Source organism: Falco peregrinus, chromosome 5, assembly GCF_023634155.1.
Source record: "Falco peregrinus isolate bFalPer1 chromosome 5, bFalPer1.pri, whole genome shotgun sequence".
NCBI lineage: Eukaryota > Metazoa > Chordata > Aves > Falconiformes > Falconidae > Falco > Falco peregrinus.
The window spans coordinates 109,649,656-109,670,495 of record NC_073725.1 but is presented as its reverse complement, the minus strand read 5'-3'; the positions used below and the strand labels follow the sequence as shown (position 1 = coordinate 109,670,495).

The window sequence follows — 20,840 nt, the reverse complement described above, 5'->3', positions numbered from 1 at the left end:
AAACTGTGGGGATGCACCTAGCAATCAAATTCTGCTTTTATAAATTCAAAATAAAAGGTTTTATCATTTCAGCACATCTCAGGAGCTACAATTCAGACTCTACACCTCACCAGGCTCACAGTCACAGTCTGCTACAGTTTGAAGGCCGGCATGCTGCAAGTTTTTACCTATAAAACTGTATTTTTTTAAACCTCTCTTGCACTGAAATTAGGAACACCAATGATTAGTATAAAATTTTGAATCCACTGGGGGGGAACCCCCACCCCCCTGAGAGAATATCTTTTCCTTACCTTGAAAGAAAGGAAAACTTGCCACGTGATATATGACTCTATTTATTTTTGCCAACTGCTAAAGGAATTTTAGATGCCATCATACACCAGTATAGCAGTGCTGAACCACACCCAGTTTAAAAACCAGGAACCAATCACGTTAACTCTGTTTTGCAAGTTAAGACTGGGAAAACCTGATGGTTTCTTCTAGTTATGTCAGTAGGATAATGAAAGCTTAATTAAATTCATTAAATAGGCTTAGGACAAGGTAGAAAATGAAATAATCCATTGCCATGAAAAGAATTAGCTCTCGGTTCTATGTATGTTAACCGAACTCAAATGTTTAAGATTGCAGTCTATTTTCCAAGGTTGCAGAACACAAACACAGTACTCAATAATTAGTAGCAACCGAGAGATTGCATCTGGGATTACATTTGGCTTAACCCAGGATGACAACATTCTTGAATATCATTATTTTAGAATACAAACATGGAGCTGGGAACTTTCACCTAACCCTCTGAATACAATGAATGAGACCAAAAAACATGAAAAACAAAAGTAACCAACTACATTGAGGCTGGATTTTACCAGATCACTATCTCTTCCAGTCTATCCAGAGCCCTTTCATCCCTACTGCATGATGTCAGGGCAACCAAAAGAGCCTAATTAGATCAAATATATTATTCAGGTGAGAATAGTTCCAACCTGGAACCCCATTTTGGGCACCTTAGTGAGGCCAGTGATAAACATTAACATGGAGTTTCACCTGGAGATAAACAAAATACATTCCATATCCCAAATACTTTGCTTTGTAGTGCAGCTTTCATTCAACACTGAAGGAGTTCTGAAGCAAACGCTAATAAGCTTTTTCTATGTGCTCACTACAACAGATGGTATTGATTTAAAGAATCACTTTACCAATACATGAGCGAGCGGAGGTTATCTGTATTTGGCAGCGCTGGGTGCATGGGGGATCGCTCCCCCAAAATCATGCACCCCAAGGGAACCTTCCAGCTCCCTCTTTATACAAGTCACTCGTGTCTATTCATTAACTTTCCGGGAACTCATTAACATATCTCGTACCTAGACAATTAGTACAACATTCCTATGTCACCCATCCAAGGACTTAGTACATCCTCAAGTCAACAATAAGGGTCTCCTCAGACAAACATGAGCACATCGTTCTCTCAATAAATCGTATATGGCCCATTATTCAGTATTACCTTTACTTTTTTTTCAAGAGCTTTTATTTCAGGAATATTATACTATTTTCTCAATTGAAATCTTGACCTTTATTTATACAAAGAGACTGACAGGAACCCAAAGAATAAAAATAGCAAATCCCCAATAGACAGATGAAGATAGGTAAATAGGTAAACCAAAGACCACATCTAATCTAATTACCTCCGCCAATGATAACTCAGGGAAATTCTCGAGTTGTTCCAAAAACACAGTTTTCTAAAATTCTGAAAAAGCTGCAATTGTGCAATTAAACATAACTTCTCAGATTAGCAGTCACACAGGTCTAACGGTATAGAACAACTGTAACAATACTCCACGTTTAACGAAAGAAGCTAGAATAGAGGAGCAGAGAACTGGAGAGATAATAATATAAGCACTAAGTAGCAATAAACACATACGTTCTGAAATATACCTAGTTACAGATACTTTGGAAGAGGATGGATGGATGGATGGATGGATGGATGGATGGAGGGAGGGAGGGAGGGAGGGAGGGAGGGAGGGAGGGAGGGAGGGAGGGAGAGTATTGCAAAGAGACACTGAAAAACTAGCACAGCAAAAAGACTAAACCAAGTAACAAAGCAGGCTGTTAAGAGACTTCACTTCCACCAGAGAGAGAGAAGGCAATGGAAACACTTGGAGGTCAAAGCAGAAGCAATAAAGTCCTATGGCTGTGTATAAACAGGGTCAGAAAGAACTTAATTTTGGAAGAACTCCTGGTAATAAACACCTGGTAAGATAGACCTTATAGCCTCAAAAGCATGTCCAAATGAGACAGAACCATGCCATAACGCAGGAATTAACTGGTGTTACCAAAGCAACGCTCATTATTTTGAAAAACTTACCTGATTCTGCTTCAGGACAGATACTTGTTTCTGGAGACAGATGTTTTCCTCTTCAAGCTCAGTGTAGTCTTGCAGCAAACGCGCTTCTCGGAATTTATATTCCTTAATATCATCTCGCAGTCTGGCCCTTTGGATGTCCACATTCTGATTGACCTGGAAAAACAAACCAATCCCAAAATGATGGTGATTTGGTCAGATACAATTAAACTTCAAAAATTTATCTTTTCTTATGTGCACTGATCAACTAGATTTCATTCAAACAGACACTCTTCCCCCTACCCCTCAAAATGAAATTACCAAAACCCAAGCCATTTACACAATAATCAGATTTTGTTTTCTTGCTTCTCTCACAAATTCTCACCCTCGACTCAAAGGAAAGTTAATGAGCAAGCAGGATAAGCAACATTCACACCTATGTTGTCTCACTGGCTGCGGGCTGTAAGCAACAGACAAGAAGTTTTCCAGATCAGAAGTCAATGCCTGAATCTATTAACCTGCCTTTTCTCAAGAGGAAGACAGATTCAGATGACCCCAGATGTTCTTATTTGGACATGTATTTGCTGCTGCTTTTCAACAAACTTTTCTTTATGCCCAGTGCTGTAATTTGGAAATATGTTCTAATGAATCCTTTCGGAGCTATACATGGAGCTAAAGCTCAAATGAAATCCAAGATGCCAGGTAGAAAGAAATAGCAACTGTGGTTCCCTTTCATTCCCCTCAGCCTCAAGACTTATGCAAAAGCTTAAAGAAAGGCTTTAAAAAAAAAATTAAAATCACCATTGTTGTTTTGGGATAGGTAAGAAGTAAAAATCAATATATCGGTGTAGTATGATCTTTAGATCTTTGGTGGTTATACAAAGACACTTAAATAAATTGAACTAGCACATATACAGGTATGTGAATGGCTCACTGGACTTAGCTCTTATTTTTTCCAACATTATTATTTTCCTTCAAGCCTCATCTTTAAATACTTAATTAAAACAAAACAAAAAATATGTTCTAAGTATTATTATAATATTAGCAGAAATATCTTTGTTAGATGGGCAAATAGGCAATATAGTTACCGATAAAAGTAGTATCAGCTATTTTAGCAGCCATACCTGTGAAGTGTCAGGATGGTTTTCCAAACAGCTCTAAATCAGGGCAAAACAAACACAAGCTCATAAAAGAGGCAGCCTATCGATTCAGCTAGGTAGGTTATCGTATCTTATTTCTGTTTTCAACTATTCAGCATCCTAGACAATAAAGCTTCATCCTTTAGTATACACACTCAGATTCCCTTAGTGCTCTCCACTTCTGGTGAAAGATAATGTCAGCAATGAATAAAATACAGCCTCAGTCCTCTTGCAAGTGTGCAGCAGGAATATACAGAACTAACACAGCACAGGTATCAACAGGCACCTACAGAAAGCTAAGAGATAAAGAAAATGTTTGTGGCAGGAGCATATGCCAAGACTTGAGAATCTGGCACGTTCTGAACACAAACACAGAATCACCTGCAACTGTTAAGACCAATAAATTTAAATTATAGCTCCCTCACATGTCAGGTAACAATTAAGACTACATAAACTAGTCTGCTTATTTTTAGGAATGAAGAGCACTACTTCTCAGCACACCGAGAAACTGAAACTAGACACTACATTTCATTTTCATTGTTAAAATGTTGCTACATTCCATATTCCATGCCTAAGCCAGCGTTGGCTCTACTACAGACTGACATGAATTCTTATGTTAACTTCTCAACAACTGCATTGAAGACCTCTTGCCTTTGGCAGAAAGAGCCTCCAGCCAGATAATCCAAACTGCCCAACAGTTAGGGCTGCAAAAGGCTCTTTGCATGAAACCCAGTTTTCTACAAATTAGGAGATTTTATCTGTGATTTTCTCCATTCCCAAGTAAGTGAAATGCAATGGAAGACCTCCCACAAAGCTACTGGTGAGCTTCTTTCCCCACCATTCAGGTTGCTTTACTCCTCTCTTCCTCCCTGGATGATCTAATCTTTGCAGAGGTCAATGCCTGGAGAAATCTTTAGAGTCAGTCTTTTTTGAAGACAGACTGGTTTCTGCCCAGTCCTGCCAGGTTAATTCAGAGCAACAGTAAGAGCTCATTATTTAATGGGAAAGTATTGTCGTGCCCTGTCTAGCACAAGAATAATCACTCTATTTCAGTACGTACAGGAAGGAAAGATTTAAAAATAGCTCCCTTGTTTCCTGACCAGGGAAGGAAGATATAACCTAGATTTATTGGCTGTTTAGCAAGCTGTACATTCAGTTTGCTCTCAGCATTTTCTCATCAAAACCTCATGCTTACAAGCTGCAAGGTTAAATTGGGTGACGTTATCTCATGTAGCTGACCAAATGGTGGGACTTTTGCTGCAGGGAAGCGAAGCTACTGCATCCTTCCTTGATCAGGTTTTTTTATTACCCATACAGAAAGCGGTATTCATGCTTTTTTAAGACACACATACATTGCACATGTTTTACAATTCTTCAAGTCTACAGAAAAAGTGAGCTGACCTACCGATGAGTTTGAACCTTTTGGTGAGTCTTTCTGCTTCAGTGGCTTCATGGCTTCTTCCTCCCTTCTCTGCCTTGAGCAACCCTGAGCACAGGGCAGATGGGGAGCTGGAACACCACACTCTCAACTATACAAAGTCACACCTCCACCCAAAGTGAATCATATAGCCCTTTAAAACATCATTACCACTGTGTGGAGGGTTGATGGCCATAAAATCCCCTTGAGTGTTCATCCACCCAAAAAAACCCCTCAGCTTCTCAACCTAGAGAATAATCCTGCTACACAGAAGCCTCCCAATTCATCCTGCCCAGGCAAAGACTGTGATCTGGAAGTGATTTTGTCTGATCTAAAGGCCACAGACCGCTCTGCTCCTGCTGCTAGAGCCCTCCTGCTGCTAGAGCCTGTCCTCAGCTTTTTCATCCTCTCAGCTTTGCCTCAGCAGAGTTCTGCAAGTTCTCCGAACAGCACCAATGCTAGAAATAGCAGGACCTCCTCAGGACCAATTTAAGTCCACCCTTGCCTGCATGTCAAAAACACAACTACTGTCCTTCACACTGCCAAAAGCCTGCTGCTTAGAACATACTTTTCTAGTACACCCCAGCATATAACGTTACATATAATCTGACCTTAAGAATTAAAATAATTGGGGGGGGGGGGGGGGGGAATCTCAGAGAGCCAATTGCCTCCTTTGTTTTGGGCTGACCAGAGTTCAGCCTCCAGGTCACCAGGCAGAGGCTGATCTTGGAAGCAAAGCTTTGTCACTAGCATGGCTCCTGTTTCCTTGAATTCCACCAGCTCTTGAGGTCACAATTCAGTTCAAGTTCCCCACTGTAGTAAACATACTCACACCTCATTTTACATGTCATTATCATCATCCAGAGTCAGTCTGCCCAAATTTATTACTAATTCTAGGATTAGTTTTCATGCTTCATGCAACAAATCTTTATAGATATGATCATTCCCCTTCTTGTGTTTTCCACAGGAAGGATTCACAAAAAAAGTCTTTGGAAGAAATGCAGTACAGTCAGAAAGGACAGAAACTCATATATATTCTGCTGCTGTAGGGAGAAGAAAATCATAGAATCATTTAGGTTGGAAAAGACCTCTAAGATCATAGAGTCCAACCGTTAATGTAACAGTACCAAGTCCACCAAAATAATCAGTCAACACATCATCTCGTTGACATTTTATTAAATATCAGCATGAAAATTGGGAAGACTAGTCCTCAGACACAAAACTTAGCAAAACTCCTTGACACTTTTTTGAAGGAGGCACTTCAATCAATGTTTTCCTGAATGCTGCCTTCATACCCACAGCTGCCAGTCCAGAACCACCAACCTCAAAGCTACATTATCTACCCCAGGTACCAAAGGTGAAATTACAAACTCAAAATATGGACCATAAAGCTTTTCTATGAACAAAAAGAAAACCTCAGGTCAATCACTAGAAATTAACACAACTAAGAAGTTACATTATTTATGCCTCAAAGATCAGCAGTTGCAAGCTGTGTGCAAAATTGACAGCTGCCCATCAGATTTCAATTGTATTTCCTTTGCACATGTGAGAACTGGGGTCCTGTGGCAAAGTATCACATCACTGTGTAATTAAGGGCTGGGATATAAAATATTCCTAGAACAGAGCTAAACTAAGAAACCAAAAATAACCACCCCCTAGTTCTCAAGTTGCAGGCTCTTAAATATTTTCTTTGTATTACAGGTATTAAACAAAACACTAATATTTGAGAGGAAAAAAATTATTGGAAGTTCCATTAGATCCAACTGTTTACTATAAATCAGCAAAAGGTTTGGAAACCTGATCTTTCACTATTGCAATAAAGATCACCTGTGTGACAATGCCATTTGCAGTCCCTGGCGATGGGCAAATGCCATCAGGGTGGAGAGGCCGAGCAGCAGCCACACATGGCCAGCAGCACCTCCAGATGATGGCTGCCTGCCTCTCATCTTTCTCAGATGCAGGAGAAGATACAAGAGCTTCTTGGGTTTAAAATTTTGCTCACTTTGGCCTTACAATATAAGAACTATAAAATAGTATAAAATCATTTATTTATTTATGCAAAGGAGAAATACCACTGTAGCCTGGCGCTGCTTCTTCGTTTCACAGCAGAAACTTCCCTCAGTCACACCTGCACCTATATTATCATGTGTGGACACATACTGGTACAGCATAAGATGCTTCTTGTATGAGGAAAGACTTATAAATAAAACACCTGTAGGTATATGACCCAGGCAACCTCAAGTTGGGAAAATAAATAATTTCATTTCCCATACAACCCCTGCATAAAATTAATTCTGTATCACAAAGGCACACGTATCTTGCACACTGAGTGCTGGGAAATGAAAACAAGTCTGATGGAGGCTGGCAGTCAGGCACCTATAGCTATTGCTATACCTATAGTATATACATACTTATAGCTGTTTCCTCTCTATACAAAAACACCTAACAACTACCACTCCAAATCTGTGTTTATGACATTTATTCAGCATTCAACTATTCTCACTGACACAGGACAGTCACCAAGTTACTCAAATGTATCAAAATGTATAAAAAATGTATTTTAAAAAATTATAAAAAATATCATAGCTTTTATACTTCCCTTCAGTTTATGAGCCACAGACGTGCCTCTCCAGCCCTACACATCAGAAATGGACAGTCCTTTGGATACAAATCTTTGGTTTTCCCATTGTATCCAGCACCTGTGTCCTCTTTTCCAAACACTGCGTGGGAAACTACTAAGAAACAGTTCTTTTAAATGACATAAAAATCTGCATGCCGGCATTGTTTTCCAACACAAATACATTCAAAAGAAATACCACACAACCACCAGAGGAAGTAACAGTCTGCATCAGTCGGACTGTATTTTCCAGAATTTATAGCAAGTGGGTTTTGTGTCTTGTTCACAAAAGCTGACTGGAGAAAAATGATGATTCTATCATTCTATGACATGATCTATCTGCTGAAAAGCTGCTCAACTTTGTAAGCCTTGGTGTGACTGCAGACAGAGGTAGATATAAATAGGGAAGGAAAGGGAAGGCGGAGCACCGTGGTCACTTAAAAGCAGAAGAAATAGTGCTTTTGTTTGTCTGTTTTCAAAAGCAAAGTTAAGCTTTAACCACATTTCATATAGAAAAAAAAAATTACTGAACCAAAAAAAAAAACACCAACCAACCAAAACCACCCAACCCCAAGAGACAGGTTACACACATCCCAGTCAGAGTCTCCCTTTCCAAGTGTGCCTCTGAAATATCATTTCATTCTGGGAACTTGCAGGGCTGGGGGCTGGGGGCCGGGGGGAAGGTGTGGTAGGGGAAAGGGGTGAGAAAACACCCAAACAGCAAACCAGCAGTGGCAAAAGCAAGTAAGAAGCTCCAAGCCCACCAGCACAGCACTCTATGCTCTCATGAAAATCCAAACTGCGCTCAGACGCCAGTGCAGGCAGCTCTGCCCCCCTAACACAGCTGAGCAGCGTGGTAAGAGCCTCCCAAACACAGCACCAGGAACACCTGTGCTAGCACCTTGGGGGTTGTTCTGCAACTAATGCTAAAAGAAGTTCCTCACCTCACCCCTTTCAAGGTTTTCCCTATACCTGGGCCAGGTGTACAGCTTTTTATGCACTTGGAGCCACTGAGTGAATCTGACCTGATTTTTCTTTCCTAGCAGAAGTTGCAGTCTTACTTTTTATTTTTTGGACTAGGAGGCATAATCTGAAGAGCTCCGATTCATGTGAGACATGCCCCATGTTCCCAAGCACAGATGGGTTGAACTCCATGACAAATATCCTGCAAGGCACAAAAATCAAGGTGGCAGGGAAGAAGAGGTGGAATATGTGCAACTCACATTTGTTCTCCTGCATAAAGTGCAGAAAACAGCATACTAGCTATTTATCATAACTTATACATAACGCTCCCAATAGCTCTGAAGCATTAATGGAAGAGACACAGCTACACTGAAACTCTGGTAACAAATGTGCAGAGTTGTGTGGGTTCTAGTTGTTTTGTTTTTTGTTTGGTGGGGTTTTTTTACCTGTCCTTTCATTATCCAAACACCTACCCCTTGACAAAGCATCTTACTACGTATACATGTCTCAGGATTTTCTTTACCTGTGATTAATGCCGGGACACCACCCTATTAATGTACTCAGCTCAAAAATTAGTGATTTTATTTTATTTTTTTCTTTTTTTGGTAAACCATTACATAAAAAGCTTTGTGAAGCTGTGACATTAAGGATGGGTTTATTGCAACACTGGAGAACAAAGAAATACACTGATACACTGTCATGAATTTCTTTTTGCACTATATTAGAGAAACCTGAGCTGAGACTCAGTTTCCACAGCATATTCTGGAGCCATTTAAATCTCTTAAAACTGCTTAACCAGCATTGAGTCTTGCTACAATATCTATGTCCTATCACTTAACGTGTTGCTTGCTAGCTACCTGTTCAAACATTTGAGTGTCAAATCCAGAGCACATCCTCCAAACCCCTTCTTAGTTGTGGGGAGGGTTAACACCTGAGCACATATGGCAATTCACAACTTACACTTGTTTAAGTTCCTTGCAGAAGGATCCAGCCCTCTCTAGCCATGCTCTCCAGCTGCAAGTGTACAACCCAGATACGGATAAATACACCTCCCCTCAACCCACAGGCTTTAGCTGTCCAGCCATAGGGGTGGTCTTTCTCCGGTACTCTGCTGGGCACTGAACACAAGGTGTCTGGCACTGGTGCAAGCCCCCACAGGCAGCAGCAGTGGTGCGATGTCTTCACAGGAACAAACAGATCAATGGTGTAGAAGAAGCTGGAAGGACTGGAATGAGCCTTGAGATCACAAGCTGGGGGCACTGATAAGCCTCCAAGATCAGAGGATGACTTTCTAAAGCCATCCAAAATAACCCGTTTTAAAACTGGACTAGGCCAGTTACTGTTAGCGGTCTCATTTCCAAACGCTGATCTCATCACCTGTAGAACAGAGCCATTTTTGTGCACCAGGAGCACAAGAGGGGACGCTGTTCACCCTGTGTGTTCCCAGCTGCCCTTCTTCTTCGGACACCTGGGCTTGTCCTCCTGCGGCGCTGGGGCAGGGGGTGGGCCTGGGCTCTGCACCTCAACTTCAGCCGAGCAAGGGAGTCTGGATGGAAAACGCTGACCCAAACTTAACAACAGTGTTATGACCGGCACTTTGTAACGTTATTACTGAGGTCTCCCCCTTCCTGCACCGAATTGCTTGCTAAGAGCAATTAAACTCCAGCTGCTTTTCAAACCTCCAATCTAAATGCTTGGCAGTTTTCCATGTCCTTCACCGTCACAAAGAAAACATTTAACCCTTCTAAGGCATGCCAATAGACTTAAGTAGCTGTCAGCTGTCATCTTTTACTTCCAGAAGGGCTGGCGGAACCAAGACCAGCTCTAAGGGTCAGTGCCACCCAAAGTGCCCCCAGGCAACCACTTGCAGAGATTGGTGATGCTCAACAGCAGCCTTGCTCACCGATGCACCCAGCAAAAACGCCTGCAGCCTCAGCTAGCAGGTTTTGAAGGGTTTTACTGTGTGCTGTGTTTGTATTTTCAGATGCTAACGAAACAAGCTTGAGGTTGTTTCAACAAACCTCCCTCAAGGTGAAAGGAGAAGGAAGAAAAGAGTTCAGTAACTGAGACAACAGCCCTCTGCATTCAATGGCTTGCCCATCATTCCAGCTTTGGGAGGGCGCAGGGATGTCACTCCCCAGGGGATAGCTGAACTTGGGATATACCTCAGGAATATCTGAACACAAGCTCCAACTGCAGTGATTCTCCCTAGAGATGCAAACTAATAAGGGTCTGGAAAGATGAAGCACACTTCCAGGAAAATAAAATGAACAATAAACCAGCTGAACTTACACAAGAAGCATAAAGAACCTTTGCTGCCTGCTCTGCAGTTTTGTCTACAGCCCACGCTTAGGGGAATAAAGTAGTGCCAGAGATGTATTTCAATTAGTAGCTCTTAAGTCACATGTAATTAAAAAAAAATAAAATATTGCAGCATCAAACGTAAGGGTTTTTATATTTCAGATTGAGACTGCTTATGAAGTGCTAATAACCACAACCAGTCATACCCTACATCTGCGCTCCTTAACAGAACACAGCTAAAAAACCTACAAGTGAGATTACTGCTCTGCCTGGAGAAGCTGAGGTGGCTCTAAGGAGTTACAGAACAAGAGATCACAAAGTAAACTTTGAAACAGTTAATTTGCTTAAAGTGATTTCAGATCCTTGAAAGCTCTCAGGGTTTCATTTCCCAGCTGAAGCATATATAATCTCGATTCCTCTAATGCACCAGGTGTCTTAGGAGAGTCTAACACATGCAATTCACTGCGATCATCTGGTAGCGAACTCAAACCAGACCATTCCCCTATCTAGAAATTGGCCACATCTCTGGTTTCAGGAAGACACTCCTCCTCTCAAGAGCAACCATGCTGCTGGAAAAAGGCTTGCAATATATCCCGAACAGCCCTCGTCAGAACAGGGACTGCTTTTGGTGAGGTGCCAGCCACTGGCTGCTGGACCTGCATGTTCTGATTCTTCCACTGAGTTGACCCAGATCTGGCCCCATGCAGGTGCCAGAGGGGCCACTGAGCTGTGGGCGAGCCTGCTGCACCCACACGCCCCAGCCCCTGCCCCTGCCAAGCTGCGAAAGTCTTGTGGAGCAATTGCTGCTGATGCTCCCAGCTACGGCACAGCCCCAGGACGGCAGCAGTGACCGAGCTGGCGACCCTGAAGGGGAAGCGCAGGGAATCCCTTCTAATGCCATCGGACCTCTCCTGGTCATCATGGCAGTAGATGTCCCCAATAGTCTTGCTTGTCCCTAACCAAGCTAAAACAAGTCCAATGTTTTAGTATTTCCATAAACTACTTTTTCTAGCCCACTGATAATTTCTAAATACTTTTCTCCCTGGTGACTTTTTGTTGTTGTTGTTACTTTTGGGTTTTTATTTTAACATCCTTCTGTTAATCTGAGATAATTATTGACCAAAAACCTCCCACTTCAATGATACTAGAGAACTACTCTGTGCTGTGCTCTGTGCTTTGTGCCTGCAGACCAAAACTGCAGTTTCACTCGGCTGTTATGTCCCTTTGCAAATCCATTTAAAGTCTGCCTTATCAGAAATGTCCACAAACCACTGATTTTCAGTAATCGTAAGCAGAAGTAACCCTTGTTAATTAAAGCCTGACCTCCTCTGTTACAAGGTCTGTTGGAGGCTCATTCGTGTTCTTACTCATACTTCTTACTCTAATATTAAAGGTCTATTTTAAAGTTTTCATTAAAGACTTCCAGTGGTGACTTTCTCGGGCAGATTTAACACTAGCATACTGTGGCAGCAGGCCCGCAGCAAGTTTATGGTACTTCAGCACAAGCCACCACAAATCTGTCAGACTGACAAGAGTTTACCATTAAAATAATATTGATAAAAAGTAAAAGTTAGTACAGCTATCAAAGATTAGAGGTCTGCTACTGACTTAATTTGGCTATAACTAATTTATATGCAAAATATGAGATGAAAGAATTGGCTAAGTTTATACTCCCAGTATTAGTGGCCCATTTTCACAAGATGCCACACCTCCTGGATGTCTGGAAAGTGCTTAGTTTACAACTACCCAGTCCTACCGAGATACAATCACCTCAAAACCACTGGCTTAGAGCTCCATTGCTACTTACAATTTTAATGAACTAAATCCCAAAAGAGTTATCTATCTAAATTAATGATACCTATGATACCACTTCATAAGTAGCAGAGGCGTATGAAAGGTTTTGCTTTCATTTAGATTATAGAAGTGGTACTACTTTACAGAAAATGCCATGGAATAAAGGAAAACACAGTAATATTAAACTGGAGTTCTCTGCTGGAGTACAGTAGAGGCAGAGATGATGTTTGATAGCTTCGAAGGACAAGAGGTACATGGCCACATGGTACAAGTCATGAAGTGACGCCCATCCCTGGTCCAACTCGCAGGAACACCCACCAGGTCCACCCTTGCGTTTGGAAGCGCCAGCCTTCCCTCTGCTGCCTGGGCAGTCAGAAACATTCAAGCACTCGTCAGCTGCAGGAAACCATGCCAATGAAGGATGTAGTTAAGTTCTATACTGTGATTCAGGATAAAACACATGACCTTAACTCTTCTTCCTGAGCAGGATCTACTAATGGCATAGTCCTACCAGTCTTCACTCCCATGAACAGCCAACTTCCGCCAGGGTCTTCATGTGTTTGTCTGCAGGAACAGTTACTCAGGTGCTAGCATGGTCCATGCTGCCAGGCTGGGAAGGCTCAGCATTCCCAATTCAAAGTTATTGTTTTCTAATCTAGCAGCAACACCTTCTAGTAACACTTCACACGCAGCACCGACCTGCACACAGACTGCACAAATTGCAAGTGTCCCTAGTGCAAATTTTTTCAATGAACTTTCTGTGCATAACTTGCATTAAACTAAAGACAGAACCTCTGGTGAGAGAAAAGGATCAAGTGAAAAGGGACAGAAAGCAAGGACAGAGTAGAAGGAGATCAGTACGGGCATAACCCCAGCTGCTGCTGCGTCACAGCCCACACTTCTGTTTTCCAGCAGACATTGTAGGTTACAACAGGAGCAGGACCCAAGCAGCTGGGATTTTCTTTCAGCATTTACCACTTAGCAGGGCAGATTTTAATAACTTTGTGATGACTTAATACAATTACTTCATATATATTATGACTAAATGATGAAATCTCCTTCCCCTTTCACAGTTGTACTTCAGATAGTGTGTTACATCTAGTTTGTATTCTACAGAAATAAACAGATGTGGGGACACAGCAAATGGATCTTCATCAAACAATGACTAAATGCTGTTTCCACATATTTCCTTTGCCAAGAGACTGTTATCTTACAGCTACAAGAGGCTTCGAAAAGCCAAAACCACCATAGGGTCAATTCTTAATGTATTTATGCCACGGCAGCCTCTTCCTTGCAGGACATGCTTTGGAGGGAGCAGGCAAGTTCTGCACACAGACTATGGTACACTGAAGTTGTGTGCCAGTAATTAGCAAGATACTGTTTTGTCTACTTGCAAAATGCCTCTGTGCCTGTTATAAGGCCACTGACCCATATTTCCAGAAAGCGGGGGTGGGGGTGGTGATCAATTTTCAGCCACGTAAGAGTAACACACTGCCCTCTTTCTATAAAAAAAGGGTTATTTTCCTCTAAGAACTGTTTTGATAAATCACACTAAAATCATACTGTATAAAAATCTACATGTAGGCAAAACTGGCAGCAGCAAAACAGAAGAGTCCCTTTGTCATGAGCAAAGCTACGTTCATTGACCTCGCGCTAGTTCTTCCTCCCACAAGAGCTTTCGTCCAACTTCCTCTGAATCTGAATGGCTGACACATTGTGAAGATCAAACAGCTCTGTCAGAATAACCACCATGACATCATTAAGACACAGGAAGGGCAAGTCTCCATTCTAGAGTCTGCATTTTAGGACAAAATACCACGACAGTGGAAGTGGTGTCACCAAATTCCTGGAACCACTTGTCGGTGCCAGTGCCGACACAACCATCTATATTACTAGTTAGCCATAAGCTGCCCCAACAGGTGTCACTTCTAGAGCTGCTGACTGTTTTCACATTGGCCGTTAACACCATGAAATTCCTTAGATATTCTCAAAAATTAGATCCAAACCAGTTATTTCTCAGGTTGAAATCAGATGTCTTTTCAGTCTTTGCAGCCACAGAAGGTCACGATAACCCAGATAAGAAAAACCAAGGATACCTCTCCAGCTTCCAGACGCAAGCTACCCCATGCAGAAGCAGCTTGGATTTGACTGCATGTGATTACTCAGTACCTGGTTATTCCATTCCGTATTTCCCCTCCAGTCCTAGCTACGTCAGGAACAGCTCAGACCAGCACCAGTCCGGCACACAAAGGACAAGCAGCTTTGGCTCAGGGAAACGCCAGCTCCCCTGGGTTTCTCTCATCTGCTCAACTTTTAGAGCAGCAGACACCTCCCTGTGGGCAATCAAATGATAAAGTGTAGCAGAGGTTAATGAGTTAGCTACACTCACTAATGAAATAAAGGGAGAGAACAGTAAGCAATGCCAATTAAAAAATCTGGACCCCCTCTCCTTCATCGTTACCCTAGGATAAAGAGGAATATTAGTAAGGTACATCAAAACTAAACTTGAAAACCAAAACGCGTGTGTGTATGTACAAAGAATAGATTTTGATACCATCTCAAGGGCAGCAACAGCACAGCAATATTATTTCTGATACTACAGGCACATCCCCTAGCTGGCTCTTTCTGCTTCTGCCCAAGCAATGTTTTGTCACAAGCCATGTCCTTGAAACCTGTGGTATGAGACTTGAAAATAAATCTCAGGGTGCAGTTCCGAGTCAGCCTATCAGCACAGGACGAGTAGTGTGAAACAAAGGAATTTTTTTCCCAAGCATATTGCAGCACTGCTTTGAGGCATAACTGTAGTACACGCTCTTTCCTATTTTCAAAAAAATGCCAGTCTGACCCAAACAAATCTTGCTTGGATAGACTGCTAAGGGTCATCTACTTTAACGGCAGCAGTGCCAAGCACAGGCGAAACAAAGCAATCTCCCTGCTTCTGCATCCTAAAATTACAGTACCAGCAAAGTGGAAGTTTTCACTTGGCAGGGCAGAAGGAAGGGGGAAAAAAAAAATAAAAATCAAACATCTTTAATTAACAGTTTGCAAAATAACTTCAAGCCATTGTTTTACTGATTAGAGCACTTCCTGCTACTCCTTCAATTATGCACATGGATTTTACATCTGTTAAAAGATTACAGCTGCATTCAAGAGACTTTCTCCCTCCACTGCTTGAGGTGCTAGTCAGAAAGCCTGGGCAGACTAAAGGTCGTAATGAAGGTCACAGGGAACAGTGACTGAAGAGAAAGCCTCATCCTGCTGTTACCGCAGCACCGACAGGCACCCAGCTACTCAATTAGAACAATGAGAAGATCCCTCACAAGTTTGCAACTGGGTAAATTCCCAAACAATAGAGTATCATGGATTCTTAACTATCAATTGAAACTTTGAGAATCATATTAAGAGTTTCATAATGTCAAAAGAACAACGATTTATTTTAATATTTCTTTAAAATCTGAAATTACACAGTGTTTAAAGGGTGACTTTCAATGCCCCTATTTTCAGTATTGATCCATTTTTGGACATTTAGTTTATAAGCAGCAGCCATTACAGCAAGAGAAACACTATTGTTAACATCTTTCCTCTGAATATATCAGTGCACAACAATATTAGAGAAATCACGAGCAGATGCCTCCTTGAATACGTGCAAAGCATATTAACTAAATTTCCATGACAATTCATCTGTTTTGGAACGGATTTTTATTATGTTTCAAACGGATACAAACAACACACAGTACTTTCTTTTTGTAAAACTACTCAGCGCTCATAATTAAAAAAAAAAAACAAAACCCAACCAAAAACCACGTCAGTAAAAGAATTATAAAAATCAACTTCAATGAAAATAAAAAGGTGGGCAGAAAACAGCTGCCATCTGCAATGTGCTGAGTCAGCATGCAGCAGCGCACTGTTACACTGTTATCACCACCTTTGAACTTCCTGCGCTGGACAAAAGATAGACTTTTTTAGAATAAAACAAAACTGTTCGCATTCTGACCTTTCTAATTCTTTGAACACATGAGAGCACAAGAAATCCAGTCCTGCACATTAAATATGATGGGCTCAGTGTGCCTTCAAGAAACAGGCTTGTCACTGCTTTGCTTTTAAAAATGGAGCTTTATCAATGCACAAACAGCCACTTCTATGTTTGGAGCTTGTTTAGCAGCTTATTTCCAGCCATGCTGTTCACGTCACACTTAAATCTCTCAGTGTATTTTAGTATTATCTAAACATGCCTCTGTATGCACAGTTCAAAAAACCAGCAGTGGATCAAAGAATACTATCTTCTATACATTGCTGTGGGGTATTCGAGCATTATACCTGGGCCCAGAAGGGACGTAAAAATCCACAGGTAATCAGCTCTGCAAGAGCCCTAGTGTTCAGAGGCTTTTCCATTAGAACTTCAGGGTTGCCACAGGGTCCTTGAACAAGGAGAAATGGGGAAGAGCCATCTTTATCCCCAGAGCGTTACACTGAAAGGCCTGTCTCACTGCTGCCTTACTCCCAAATTCAGTGCTGATAAAACACAATGTCTACGAGCCCTCAGGGTGAAAAAGACAATGTGCAAATGCACCCACCTCCTGCAGCCTTTCCTGTACGACACATGGGAACAGCATTAAGTGATGTGCAATATCAACCCCGCAGCCACTCCTGCGGACTAGACAATCACAACATGACAGAGCAGAGTGACCCTCGGAAAGCCACCCTTTGCAACTCACCAGGCAGAGCAGGGGAAACGCTGTGCTTTTTAGGTCGTCTTTAAAAAAAAAAAAAAAAAAAAAAAAAAAACACCAAAAAACCCCCCAAACACACAACAAATACAACAAAACTACACACAAAAACCCTCAAAGTATCCTTTTCTTCACAACTCACCAGCCTGCAATCTGGTTTTATAGAAGTTTATTTAAAGCACTCAGCTCTCTTACACAATTCTGCTTGTTTGTATTAATTTTTCTCAGCATCTTGACCATGTAACTGGTCCACCTGCCCTGCGTCCACCTCTCCTGATCTGGCTGCCTCTGGATTGCACTAGTAAGTTACACCAGCACTCAGGCAGCTTCATTTGGTATGTAAGACCGAAGCATAAAGCCGCCCCTACAAAGCCCAGCTCCAGAGGCTTTCTAGCAAAGCTCACCATATTCTGCAATGAAAAGGTAACTTTTTTGTTTTAGCTCCTTCAACTAAAGGAGCTCGATCCTTGCTCTGTCAACATCCCATCCCAGTCCTTTGTTTTCATCTTCCTCTAGATCAACAAACCTGCTCCTGTTTCTTTAGTGACCATGATGAGTTTCTCTCTCAACTCACTGCCCCCATGGGGTCTCTGACGCTCTGTACCTCCTAGAGGCCATGTTTCTACAAAACCCTTATTTACACCTTCCTTCAGTGTGACCAAAACTCTTACACTGCCAAAACTTCAAGCTCTGTGCCTCCACAACAACCAATTCTACCACTAACTTTCAGAGCATTTCAGTCTCCTTCACTCTAATTAAGCCAAATATTACCACTACAGTCATCTTCCTTTCCCGTGCTCCAAGTCATATTCTCCATGAAAAATGTGCCTTCTCCTCACTTTCTGCCTTTGACACCTTTCCAATGCTATTCACACCTCTGACCACCTTTTCCATTCTTCACACTTCTGCTTCCAAAATCTCCATATCCTCCTCTAATACTCTCCTTTCTGATGGGAAAGAACTAGAATCAAGTAATTTTTTCTTCTTTTCTTCTCCAAGATTCTTATAATGAAAGACAATGTACCTTTCAGCACTCTCCCGTCTCTAACCTGCTCCCCTATACGTGCAGCATTAAGATTAGGTGTGATTCAGAAGGGGAAAGGTGGTTTACACCATGCAAGTGTGTACAGAAGCATACAGTGTTCTACAAGCATATTTTTGCTATATGATTAACATTACCTCAAGTTTCTTTGACTTTTGCAATATGTTCAGAAATATTACAGCAATAACATGAAGAATTACAGATTATTTTGTTGCATCAAAAATGTATCCCCCCTTCCTCCATTTATTTAAAAAGGGAATAACGAGCCCTCTTGATTTGATACCGAAATACGGGTCTGACTACATGAACCATAGGACTTCAAACCTAGAATACACTGTAATAAGCTAGGCAAACGCAATAAAACGTTGTTTCCACTTACTCTCTGCTACAATAAAACCCAAGCCGCCTTTAAGCTCCTGATACATGGCTTTATGGCTCCTGATAAAGCTTGTAGAGAACACAGAACACGGAGGCTTTCCTTCCTGGGTTGCAGTGGAGATCTCTCGTGTAATTTCCTGCACAGGTTACTAGTGTGTTCAAGAGGGAGAAACAGAAAGCAACATGAAAGACCATTCAGCTTCTTAGCTATAAATCCTGGTGGAAAAGAGAAGTGTCATCATAGGTTTCGGAATACTCTTCCTTCACTGATGTTGTTAAGTAAACCTGGAGAACTTCAGCAATCAGATTACTGTGTATTTATAGAAGAACAGTCAGCCAACATCGCTGTGAGCAGACAAGGTTACATTTAACAAGCAACTTAACGGCCTATCATGGTGAAAACACTGGCTCCAAAAAATAAACAATTGCTAGCCATTAAAACAGTCAGATATTGTGAACAGACTGTGTCTGAGACTTTCCAGCAATGTCTTGTCCACTTCTGTTCACCTGTTTTAACTGCAAGGCCCAGAAAGCTGGTAACAAACACCTGTAACATCGCGATGTCCAAGGATACGGAGAGATGACTGCAAGCCACTGCATCACTGTCTGTGTAAGGCAGTCGTGGTGGAAGAGGCCACACCTAATACAGCCCATCTTACGTGTCCAGTGACTGAAGATCAGCTTCCACTTGAAGCTGTTCTGATCAGAGCGCTGGCAATTACCTGTGTGCCTTTTAGCGAAGCGTTCGGCTACCCACAACCAGAGACCAAGTTCTAGGTCTTCACTGAAGAATAAAGATGTCAGGGCTGGTTGATGAGGGTTTTTTTTAGGTTTACTCCGAGAGTACGGATGAGCTTCATAAGCTGTAAACTTCGCTAAGGAAATTATTTACAGGATTTGACTAGAGCATAAGAGTTGTCAGAGTAACTTGAGACTCTGGAAAAACAAACTCATGACCAGTTCCTCCAATGAGAGGCAAGGGAATAGGACAGAGGCATAAAACTGATAGATCTTTACTGAGGTCTACATGCTAGGCATGCCTTTTCTCTAGGGTTAAAGACAAACAAAAAAAATACCCAAACAGGATAAACAATTGTGTGGATGTATTCAATACAGACCTGGAAGTCCCAGATAGATCTTTACAGAGGTCTACATGCTAGGCATGCCATTTCTCTAGGGTTAAAAAAAAAAAAAACAGGAAAAAAAAACCCAAACAGGATAAAACAATTGTGTGGATGTATTCAACACAGACCTGAAAGTCCCAGCATTATCAAAAGGAAAAAAAAGAGGGAGAATGTCCGCTGTGCACAGCAGGGCCAGGTTAACTGCATGGCACTCATTATCCTTCAGCTTGACACACACTCCCTCGATAAAGCCGACTAGACAACACTGCAGAACAAGAGGGTTTCCTCAGAGCAAAGCTCAGAAAAACAGCTTCCATTGTACAGCCCTGGAGGAATAAAATCACTTGTATGTTGCTGATAACATCCGAGTTTTTTAAAACATGTTATTTAGCACATATTATATTGTACCACGTCACGTCAGCTATTTCTCATAGCGTATAAAAGCACATACATTAAACTAGATTTCCTTCTTTAGCTTATATAATCAGACCATCTTTTACTTCCCTGGGAAAGAACCACTTATTTATTTTTCAGCTTCTCTATACTGGGCATGGCTATCTCATGACTTCACAGCCAAATCACCCTATGAAATCTGTTTTGGTGCCACTAAAACACAGGAGAGATGAAAGAATATTAAAAAGGAATAGCAATCAGCAATTACTCAGGAGCAATTACTCCTTCCAGTGACTCCTCCAGGACACAGAAGGTGCTGAGCTAGCTAATGACAGCAGTAAAACTCATAATTGGTAACCACCCTGTCAGCCTGTCTCAACAGGCCAGAGTTAGATAATTCAACTGAAAGCGTTAAAACCACTTGCATCTGCTACAGCAACTCCAGGTGTACCAAATGTCACTTTTTCTCCTTCCAAAAACAACTCACTGCTTCTGTGCAAGTGTCCTGAGAAGACACCAAAGGAATGATGGCATCTTAAACACACAGTCTTGAATGTGCTTCCAAGTGATGCAGAGCTGCTGCGTGATGCACTCAACCATCTTCCTGCGCTACTAC

The 20,840-nt window shown here is 41.7% G+C and overlaps 1 protein-coding gene across 8 annotated transcripts in view; it reads right to left on the bottom strand.

Annotated features, from left to right (window-relative positions):
* BICD2 (BICD cargo adaptor 2) overlaps positions 1-20,840 on the bottom strand; it is a 95,920-nt gene that overhangs the window by 21,794 nt on the left and 53,286 nt on the right. For all 8 annotated transcript variants that reach the window (XR_008747320.1, XM_055804635.1, XM_055804636.1 and 5 more), the window contains exon 3: positions 2,354-2,506. Coding sequence is in view for 7 of the 8 variants with exons in the window: in XM_055804635.1 (XP_055660610.1) it covers positions 2,354-2,506 (153 nt within the window). In the remaining variant the exon portion in view is untranslated. The remainder of the gene's footprint in view (positions 1-2,353; positions 2,507-20,840) is intronic.